General features: G+C 37.4%; 1 protein-coding gene across 1 annotated transcript in view; it reads right to left on the bottom strand.

Annotated features, from left to right (window-relative positions):
• Positions 1–12,021, bottom strand: part of LOC148945542 (isovaleryl-CoA dehydrogenase, mitochondrial) — a 102,999-nt gene that overhangs the window by 38,346 nt on the left and 52,632 nt on the right. Inside the window, exon 4 of the mRNA XM_089098610.1 lies at positions 4,669–4,834. Within this exon, the coding sequence (XP_088954736.1) occupies positions 4,669–4,834 (166 nt within the window). The remainder of the gene's footprint in view (positions 1–4,668; positions 4,835–12,021) is intronic.

Here is a 12,021-nt window from a genome sequence, read left to right as displayed (position 1 = left end):
TAGTTTTCTATTGCCTAAAATTTAGTAACACAAAAAACTAATTTAAAAAACTAAACTAACTTTACACAAGAGATAATCATTCACAAGCAGTACATACAGCTATCCTCCCGTTTGCAGCGAAAATTTGAGGATATTAGGGGGTCCAATTTAAGGCTAGTGGTGTGCCATTTGAGTCCCTTCCAAAGTTTTCACGGCCATCTCATCCACTAAAACCTTATATGCCCCCGCAGCATAAGTTACAGCCCCTCAGCCCGGGCTCTGAGGGGGGAGGGAGTATGTTGATCCCAAAGTTTTTGTTATCTGCTCGTTTGACTACTTCAAACAAACTGGCAATCTCAAAATTTTGATATAATGCGTTTGTGAAAAAACAGTGTGTGTGTGGAGAGGGGGGAGGGGGGGGGGGGGTAAATGCCCTCCGATTCCTTTTGACTCATAAAAAAGAAAAAAGAAATTTCAATTTCCAACCAAATTAGCCACTTCTGAAATTTATACGACCTCTTCTGACATAAAAACCTTAAAAACATAACTTAAAACACTTGCCCGGGGGCTCTGGGGGTTTGTGCTAACCTCGCCATTTTTAGTATCCGATGTTTGAACTATTTTTAACAAAATGGTTATCTCGAAATTTTTATCAGATGGGTTTGGGAGAAAAAGCGCGTGGGGGGGGGGGCAGTTGCCCTTGGATCTCTTTTGATTCTTGAAAAGTGAACTAGAACTTTCAATTTCTAATCAAATGAGCCCTCTCTGAAGTTTATACGAGCACCCCTTCAATACGAATCATATATGCCCCCAGGGCATAACTAAGAACACCTGCCTCCCCGGCCCTGGGGGTTTGTATCGACAATTTTGTTATCTGATCCTTAAGTTTTTGTTATCTAACCTTTTAGCTATTTTTGACAAAATGGTTATCTCAAATTTTTTATCTGATGCCTTTGGGGGGAATGGGGATTGGTGGGGTGGGGTGGGGCTAGTTGCCCTCCGATCTCTTTTGACTCCTAAAAAGTAACTAGAACCTTCACTTTCAAAACAAATGAACCATCTCTGTAGTTTATACTATCATCCCTTCCATAAGAACCATATATACCCCCAGGGCAAAACTTAAAACGTTTTCCCCCGGGCCCTGGGGGTTTGTGTCGAAAATTTTGTTATCTGAACCTTGGACTGTTTTTAACAAAATGGTTATCTCGAAATTTTTATCTGATGCATTTGGGGGAAAAAGAGCGTGGGAGGGGGGGGGTAGCTGCCCTCCGATCACTTTTGACCCTTAAAAAATGAATTACAGCTTTCAATTTCCAATCAAATGAGCCCTCTATGAAGTTTATTCGAGCGTCCCTTCCATAGTACCCATATATGCCCCCAGGACATAACTGACAACGCCTGCCCCCGGGCCCAGAGGGACTGTGTGGACACTGGAGTTTTTGTTATCTGAACTTTGAACTATTTTTAACAAAATGCCAATCTCAAAATTTTTATCTGAAGCATTTGGGGAAAAGGGCGGGGGGGACTACCTACCCTCCGGTCACTTTTGAATTTTAAAAAGTGAACTAGAGTTTTCAATTTCCAATCAAATGAGCCCTCTTTGAAGTCTATACGAGAATCCTTTCCATAAGAACCTTATATGCCCCTAGGCCTTGCAACGCCTACCCCCGGGACCTGGGCGGAGGTTGTGTCGACATCGGAGTTTTGTTATCTGACCTTTGAATTATTTTTAACAAAATGGCTATCTCAAAATTTTGATCTGATGCAGTTGGGGGACAAGGGCGTCAGGGGGGGCTAACTGACCTCTGATCTCTTTTGACTCTAAAAAAAGGGAACTAGAACTGTTAATTTCCAATCAAATGAGCCCTCCCTGAAGTTTTTACAAGCATCCCTTCTATAAGAACCATATTTGCCCTCCAGACATAACTTACAACGACTGCCCCCGGGTCCTGGGGGCTTGTGTCGACCCCGGATTTTTTTGTTGTATAAACTTTCAACCCTTTTTAACAAAATGGCTGCCTTCAAATTTTATCGGATGTATTTGGGGAAAAAAGGGCTTGCGGGGGGCTAGTTATCCTCAGATCACTTTTGACTCTTAAAAAAGGCACTAGATGTCTCGATTTCCAATTAAAAGAGCCCCCTTTGAAGTTGATTCGGCGACCCCTTCCATATGAAGTCCCTGTAGGAAAAAAACAAATAAATAAATAATGATAAAACATTGGAGCCGTATGTCCTTTACAATAGGCAACGCTATAGTGTTGCCTCTGAATTGTAAGCATGATTTTTGAAAATGGGTTTTTTCCAGGTCACCTAAGCGAGCTCGAGTAGGCTAATTGTTTTCTATAAGAGCGAACCTCGAAGCGACTCGGCTAATTATCGGCCAACGTTTTCACAGTCTGTATTTAATAAAAAATTTTCATGTTTTTCAGTTAGGCTTCCGATCTAAGTACTCCAAGGAGTACCCTTGTTTAACTCTTTTGATTTTTTTACATTCTGCTTTCGAATCTGAGTTGATTCTGCCGCTTTATTTCTGGATGTCAAAAAAGCTTTTGATTCGCTGACACACCAAATTCTAATTACTAAATTATCTCATTCGCTCTTATTATCTTACTTGTCACTCTTACTTGTCTGGAAGAGTGATCTCTGTGGATTTTCTTTTCCCCTCACCATCCAAAGTTGGGTTTGGTGTCCCATAAGGTTCAATTCTAGGGTCAACTCCAGTTCCGGATTTAAGTTAACGACCTTATTGTTCCCGTTACAAACCAAAAACTGAAAGCTTGTTTCAGTCTATGCCACTCCCAATCTTTTCATGCCAAACAAATTTAGAACACAATCAATGGATGAGAACGTTCTGGTTGCTTGCGTTGACGTAATGTCGTAAGTAGTGTCGGTAGTGAAATGTGACGTAGTGATGTAAGTAGTGACGTAATGTGACGTAAGTAGCCTCGGTAATGATGTCAGAATTGAGCAGAAGATCAGTGGAAATTGGTTACATTGTTTGACAGGGTAATTCTTTAGTTCAACGCTATATGCCTAACCGTGGGTGTTGGCAAGTCAAGCTTTCTGATTCATCAGGCTTCCCCTCAAGTGTATTAAATCCATCTTTCAATGCTCTGTTGTATGTTTTCTTTTTGTATCCTTCTTGATGAAGATAGCTCCTTCATCCATCATATTTTTTGGGATTGTTTCTGTATTTTTCATTGTTTAATTCAGTTTTACGTTTTTTATTTGCCAACTATATGGATATCAACCTTTACTTCCTTCCTGAAACCACTCTAATATTATATGATAAAGCGAGAAAGTTTATCTTTGACACAAAGCTTTCTGCTACTACGCCGTGGCTAGACTGGAAGTCACTTCATATTCTTGCATGCGCATCTTTTTCTTTCTTTCAACTATACGTCGATTTTCCTGAGACCCTCAGAAAAAGTTAATCTCTTATCAATTTCCATACCATTTTTTGAATTCAGACAACTTTTTTGTCCCATTCACTGCATCAGCCATATCGAATTTCAATCCCGTAGCTGTCTGTCATACCCTGACTAAATCAGCTAAAGAGTGTATCTCATTTGGTACCTTCAGAAAATTGTAATAAATTTTTCGACTTCTTAGTGATGTTTCTCTTCTTTTCCTTTCTATTGTTATTTTATGGTTACTATAATTATTATTTTCTTATTCTTCCTTTTGTTTTTACTATTTTTTACGTCCTCCTGGGGTGGATAGTTCTGCGTCAGGTTGGAACATTGCATTGATAATGTTTATTGAGCAGGGCACCTCTCTCTGGTTTAGCTAACGGCAGGTATTGAGTGATGCATGAGAGTTCATCATTCTTTTATTACTATGTTAACAATTTTGTCAGATCCCTTTCTTCATCCACACTTCCCAGCTCTTGTTTGCTATTTACAGCTGGATTGACCATAGTCAAACAATTTATGGTAACAAACTGCATGAAAGGAGCAAATCAGCTCAATAGTAATCAAAACTTAAAAAAAAGAAATTTGATTTCAATAGAATCAGCTTATTATGTTGATTCCAAATAGGCTATATAAGATTCATCAAGTTTAGGGATATCCATCAAAAGTGACAAGCTTGTGGAACTACAAAATCTTGATGATCTCTATTGATAATTTTGAAGATACTCTTTTAAATTTGGAAATATAAATTTTGTAGGCAAGGGAATGAAAAATTAAAAAGCAATGAGGGAGGTATTGAGTGATGCATGACAGTTCATCTCTCTTTTATTAGTGTGTCCACAATTTAATTGCGGTTGTTCTCCCTCCCTGCACCCCTGGCCACAGAGTCTTAGAGGGGAAATATGTATTCTGATTTTTTATATTTCTGACTGACTTTTTTTTATGATACGGCTTGTCCCCAGTCGTGGGGGACTCGGCCTGAACTTCAGTTAAAGGGACACGGCTTGTCACTCTTAAATGAAATCTGAAAATACATAAATGTCGACTTTTTGGCTATTCAAGAAGGGTCTTCAATTGATGAAACCTCCGGAGTGACATCCCATACTCCCTTCAAATTGAATGAAAACCACGGGTAAGGCCACTAGTGCCTATTCCCACTAGCCAAATCTTGTGGTGCCACATATTTAAATATTAAACACTGTGTGTAAAACATCTTAATTAACAAAAATACGACGTTCATCGGTAGCGACTGAATATGAAACTGCGACAAACTTACCAGGAACTTTGCAGTCTTCAAAGACAAGTTCACAAGTGCCTGAGCCGCGTATACCCAACTTATCAAGTTTTGGGCCAGCACGAAATCCTTCCATCCCCTTTTCCACTAAGAAGGCAGTGACACCATGCTGTGGTTTGGCAGCGTTTAAATCAGTCTTGGCGTAGACCTAAACATTGATCAAATATTAACAACATTATAAATGTATCTTCTAAATTCCCAATTCCATTAGCATTTCAAGTTCATGATGCAAATTTCTTTCTTATTTATTACTAACTAGAGCTTTTCTAGTGACCTAAGCCACTGGAATAATTATAAATAGCCCAACGTCTTATTATAGAAAATTTTAAGATGTGCTTTTGGCTATCATGGTACTGCTTCCTCCTACTTGGATAAAGTAGAGAAGGATTATTATTCCACAGTTAATATAAAGTTGAAATAAAGTTAAAAATTATATAAAATTATTTATATATATATATATATATATATATATATATATATATATATATATATATATATATATATATATATATATATATATATATATATATATATATATATATATATATATATATATATATATATATATATATATATATATATATATATATATATATATATATATATATATATATATATATATATATATATATATATATATATATATATATATATATATATATATATATATATATATATATATATATATATATATATATATATATATATATATATATATATATATATATATATATATATATACATATATATACATATATATATATATATATATATATATATATATATATATATATATATATATATATATATATATATATATATATATATATATATATATATATATATATATATATATATATATATATATATATATATATATATATATATATATATATATATATATATATATATATATATATATATATATATATATATATATATATATATATATATATATATATATATATATATATATATATATATATATATATATATATATATATATATATATATATATATATATATATATATACATATACATATATATATATATATATATATATATATATTTAAACATTATATAGTAAAGGCCATATATATATATATATATATATATATATATATATATATATATATATATATATATATATATATATGATGCATATATATAGCATATATATATATGCTAAACAGGTCTATATGATGCTCAACAGGTAAATAATAATATGAATTTAATATATTTTAATATTCAACCTCATTACAACGCTATAGCGTTGCCTATAGTAAAGGTCATACGGCTCCTATGTTGTATTATTTATTTATTTTTTCCAGAGGCACTTCATATGGAAGGGGTCGCTGTGTAAACTCCAATGGGGGGCTCATTCGACTGGAAATCGCGAGTTCTAGTGCCTTTTTAAGTCAAAAGTGACCGGAGGGCAACTAGCCCCCCCCCCCCACGCCCTTTTCCCCCAAATATATCCGATAAAAGTTTGAGGTAGCCATTTTGTTAAAAATAGTTCAAAGATCATACAGCAAAAACTCCGGGATCGACACAACCCCCTAGGGCACGGGGGCAGGCGTTGTAAGTTATTCCCTGGGGGCAAATATGGTTCTTATAGAAGCGATGCTTGTATAAAGTTCGGAGAGGGCTCATTTGAATGGATATTAAAAGTTATAGTTCACTTTTTTAGAGTCAAAAAGATTGTAACTAAAGTATTGTATTTTCATCAAATTTTGGTATATGTCATTATGAATAACCTAACTTAACTTCCTGAGTGTGGTCGGGATAACAGACAAGTACCGAAATTACTTTTGGTTCTTTAAGTTCGTTTTTTGTTAGCATTTCTAGCATATTATATCTCATAACAATTTGGTTGCAATAATAGTTCCAGTAACAACTTACGAAACAAACTATTTTAAAAAAAAAGGAGGTCCATCTAAACTATTTTGACAACATTGTCGTAATGTTTACTATCCATGCACACAAATGAGGTTTAACCAACAGGACATAATGATAAATAATTTAAGATAGCTAATTATAATTCTTCCACTTAACATAAAATTTTAAAATTAGAACATCAATTACCCTTGTGTTGGTGTAGTGGAAGTAATCGGGCTTACCAATCAGGAGTACTCAGGTTCAATCCTGCACAGCGCAAGGGAATTCTGATCGGTTATTGAGATAGTTAATTTTTTCTTTATTTTCGACATATTATGATTCTTCCACTCAATATAAAGTTTTAAAATAATATCATCAATGGGAAGGGAAATTCGATGAAAGAAACAATGTTAATTAATTTTTTCTTTATTTTCAATATAATGCCCTTTCTTTCCAAAATCATGGGATAGAATTTTGAAGTATGTATTTTGTTAAAAATACTTAAAAGATCACATAACAAAAACTCCAGGGTCGCAAAACGCCCCAGGGCCCGGGGGCAGGCGTTGTAAATTACGCCCTGTGGGCAAATATGGTTCTTATAGTAGGGATGCTGGTCTAAACTTCAGAGAGGGCTCATTTGATTGGAAATTAAAAGTTCTAGTTCACTTTTTCAGTCAAAAGATATAGGGGGGCCACTAGTCCCCCCCCACGCCCTTTTTCCCCAAATGCATCAGATAAAAATTTTGAGGTAGCCATTTTGTTCAAAATAGTTCAAAGATAAGATCACAAAATTCCGATGTCGACACAACCCCCTAGATCCCAGGAGAAGATGTTGTAAGTTAAGCCCTGGGGGCATATAAGGTTTCTTATTGAAGGGATGCTCGTATGAACTTCAGAGAGGGCTCATTTGATTTGAAATTGAAATTTCTAGTTCACTTTTTAAGAGTCAAAAGTGATCGGCCGGCAGCTAGCCCCCCCCCCCCGACTTTTTTCCCTCAAAAGCATCAGATGAAAGTTTCGAGATAGACATTTTGTTAAGATTACTTAAAGTCAGATAACAAAAACTCCGGTGTCGATACAGCCCACATGGCCCTGGGGCACCCATTGTAAGTTATGCCCTGGGGCATATATGGTTCTTATGGAAGGGGTGCTCGTATAAACTTTCAAGAGGGCTCATTTGATTGGAAATTGAAAGTTTTAGTTCACTTTTTAAGAGTCAAAAGTGATCAGACGGCAGCTAGCCCCCTCCCCCCCCCAACGCCCATTTTCCTCAAATGCATCAAATAAATATTTTAAGATATCCATTTTGTTACAAATAGTTCCGACGCCAGATAACAAAACTCCGATGTCAACACAACCGCCCAGGGCCCGGGGGCAGGCGTTGTGAGTTATACCCTAGGGGCAAATGTGATTCTTATAGAAGGGATGCTTGTATAAACTTCAGAGAAGGCTCATTTGATTGGAAATTAAAAGTTCTAGTCCACTTTTTAAGATTCAAAAGTGATCGGAGGGAAGCCAGCCCCCACGCCTTTTTTTCCAAAATCATGGGATAGAAATTTTTATGTAGCCATTTTGTTAAAAATAGTTCAAAGACCATATAGCAAAAACTCCGGGGTCGACTCAACCCCCCAGAGCCCAAGGGCAGGCGTTGTAAGTTATGCCCTGGGGGCAAGTAAGATTCTTATAGAAGGGATGTTCGTCTAAAATTCAGAGATAGCTCATTTGATTGGAAATTAAAAGTTCTAGTTCACTTTTTCAGAGTAAAAAGAAATCAGAGGGTAACTAGCCCCCCCCCACGCGCATCAGATAAAAATCAGATTTTCATCAGATTTTTCCCCAAATGCCAACACTCCTATGTCGACACAAACCCCCAGGGCCCAGGGGACAGGTGTTGTAATTTATGCCCCGGGGGTATATAAGGTATATTATTGAAGGGATGCTCATATAAACTTCAGAGAGGGCTAATTTGATTGGGAATTGAAAGTTCTAGTTCAGTTTTTAAGAGTAAAATTGATCGGAGGGCAGCTAGCACCCCCACTCTTTTTCCCCAAATGCATCAGATGGAAACTTTGAGATAGACATTTTGTTGAAGGTAGTGCAAGTCAGATATAAAAAATTCCGGTGTCGACACATGGCCTTGGAAATTAAAAGTTCTAGTTCAGTTTTTCAGAGTCAAAAGAGATCGGAGGGCACCTGAAGTTTATACGGGCATCTCCTCCATAAGAACCATATATGCCCCCAGGGCATTACTTACAACGACTGCCCCCCGGCTCTGGGGGATTGTGTCGACACCTTAGTTTTCGTTATCTGACCTTTTAACTATTTTTAACAAAAAAGCTATCTCAAAATTTTTATCTGATGCATTTGGGGAAAAAAGGGCGTGGGGGGGGGGGGGCTAGTTGCCCCCCGATCTCTTTTGACTCTTAAAAAGTGAACAAGAAATTTCACTTTCCAAGCACATTAGCCCTCTCTGAAGTATATACGAGCATCCCTTCCATAAGAACCATATATACCCCAGGGCAGAACTTACAGCGCCTGCCCCCGGGCCCTGGGAAGGGGGGGGGGTTGTTTTGACACGGTAAATTTAGTTATCTGACCCTTGAACTATTTGAAACAAAATGGCTATTTCAAAATTTTTATCTGATGCATTTGGGGGAAAATGGGCGTTGGGGGGGGGGGGGGTAGCTGCCCTCCGATCACTTTTGTACTCTTAAAAAGCGAACTACAACTTTCAATTTCCTATCAAATGAGCCCTCTTTGAATTTAATACGAGAATCCCTACCATAAGAACCATATATGCCCCCAGGGCGTAACTTAAAATGCCTGCCCCAGGGCCCTGGGGGCTGTGTTGACACTGGAGCTTTGATATCTAACTTGAACTATTTTTAACAAAATTGATATCTCAAAGTTTTTATCTGATGCATTTGGGGGGAAATGGGTGTTTTGTGGGGGGGGGGGAACGCTAGCTGCCCTTCGATCACTTTTGTACTCTTAAAAAGTGAAATACAACTTTCAATCTCCAATCAAATGAGCCCTCTTTGAAGTTTATGCGAGCACCCCTTCCACAAGAACCATATATGCCCCCAGTTCATTACTTACAATGCCTGCCCCAGGGCCCTAGGAGCTGTGTGGACACCGGCGTTTTGTTATCTGCCTTAACTGTTTTTAACAAAATTTCTATCTCGAAATTTTCATCTGATGCAAGTAGAGAGCTATCTTATACTCGTGTCACCACACCAAATATGGGCATAGAGTCCCTAGGGGAAATGGATTTCTGAGAAATTGATTGCGTAATCAAAGTGTGTCAATGACCTAAATTTCCAAAGGTGTTGATGTTGTTGTTGTTGTTGCTCTCAGCGAATGTCAAGGTCGCTGTTGTTGTTGTTGTTGTAAGTGCATGCTCTCAGCGAATTTCAAGGTCAATGTTGTTGTTTTGGGCAAGTGCACGCTCTCAGCGAATGTCAAGGTCGATATTGTTGTTGTTGTAAGTGCATGCTCGAGGCGAATGTTATGCCGTCCAGGAATTTGGAACACCTGTGCTGTCGACCTCAATTCCCCTATCGTGAATCAATAATTCCCCTTAGAATCAACAAATTAATTCCCCTTTCTCGACAGATCAATCAACCAATGACATCATCTGTCAGACTTTAAAATTTTCGACTAGAAACGATTCTCCAGGAATAGATCCAAGTCATTAATGTCTTTGCCTCGGAAATAACTCTACTGGTCGAACTCCAAAAGATATTAATAACCAAACGCCATGGAAACAATTCTCCAAGAAACATCTTAGCGATGAATTGTTTTAGCGTGGGAATCAGGTTTCGTTAGTAATTTGAAATGCGTCAGCGCAGAGATGCCAAAAACAAAGGGAACACGCTGAAATTACGTTTAGGGATTATTTGGGCGAAACCGTTTTAGACAGGTTATGGAATTATTTCGGCGAAACAGTTAGAGACATTTTAAAAGATGATTGAAAAGATGGTTTTAGAAGAGGATTTGAGGGTGAGACTCTATGGTCGTTATAATACACAAGTTCCATTTGAACGGTGTTGTGAGGTCCCCTACCACAACCCCAAAGGGTTCCGATCCCCCCACCCCAACCCCCAAGGAAGCACCCGGTCCTCAAAGGTCCCCTCCAGCTCCCCAAGGACCACCTGGCCCGCAAGGGTCCCACAGACCCTCAAAGGCTCTCCCCGAGCCCCGTCTTTCCCTGATGTGTGTTGTCTGAAACTTATGATTTGGGATATGTAAATTACTATTTCGGACTTTTCTGAGCTAGATTTCTTAGTCTTTCGTTGGTGTGTGTTGTCTGAAACCTATGATTTGGGATGGATGGATTGCAATTTTTGACTTTTCTGAGCTGGATTTCTGAGCCGTTCATAGGTATGTGCTGTCAGAAAATTATGATTTGGGATGTGTAGTTTGCAAGTTGGACCTTTCAGAGCTATGATTCTTAGTCTCTCATAGGCGTTTGTTGTCTGAAACTTCTAGTTTGGGATGAATAGTTTGCTATTTCAGGCTTTTCTGAGCTAAGGTTTCCTAGTATTTCGTAGGTGAATGTTGTCTGAAACTTATGATTTGGGATATGTAAATTACTATTTCGGGCTTTTCTAAGCTAGATTTTTTAGTCTTTCGTTGGTGTGTGTTGTCTGAAACCTATGATTTGGATGGGTGGATTGCTATTTTTGACTTTTCTGGGCTGGATTTCTTAGCCGTTCATAGGTGTGTGTTGTCTGAAACTTAGGATTTGGGATGGTTAATTTGCTATTTTTGACTTTTCTGAGCTAGGTTTCTTAGCCTTTCATATGTGTGTGCTGTCAGAAAATTATGATTTGGGATTTGTAGTTTGCTTTTTGGACTTTTCAGAGCTAGGATTCTTAGTCCCTCATAGGTGTTTGTTGTCTGAAGCCTATAGTTTGAGATGAGTAGTTTGCTATTTCAGGCTTTTCATAGCCAGATTTCTTAGTATTTCGTAGGTGTGTGTTATCTGAAACCTATGATTTGGATTGTGTGGGTTGCTATTTTTTGACTTTTCATAGCCAGATTTCTTAGTCTTTCGTAGGTGTGTGTTGTCTGAAACCTATGATTTGGATTGTGTGGATTGATATTTTTTGACTTTTCTGAGCTGGATTTCATAGCCTTTAGTAGGGATGTGTTGACTGAAACCTATGATTTGGGATGAGTGGTTTGCTTTTTGGACTTTTCAGAGCTAGATTTCTTAGCCGTTCATAGGTGAGTGTTGTCTGAAACCTATGATTTGGGGTGGTTAATTTGCTATTTTTGACTTTTCTGAGCTAGGTTTCTTAGCTTTTCATAGGTGTGTGTTGTCAGAAAATTATGATTTGGGATGTGTAGTTTGCTATTTCAGACTTTTCTGAGCTAAGGTTTCCTAGTATTTCGTAGGTGAATGGTGTCTGAAACCAATAGTTTGGGATGAGTAGTTTGCTATTTCAGGC

The sequence above is a fragment of the Artemia sp. Qi Xiang Cuo genome, chromosome 13 (assembly GCF_049724085.1).
Source record: "Artemia sp. Qi Xiang Cuo chromosome 13, ASM4972408v1, whole genome shotgun sequence".
Lineage (NCBI taxonomy): Eukaryota > Metazoa > Arthropoda > Branchiopoda > Anostraca > Artemiidae > Artemia > Artemia sp. Qi Xiang Cuo.
Note: the sequence above shows the minus strand (reverse complement) of the source record. Positions and strands in the feature narration are given on the sequence as shown.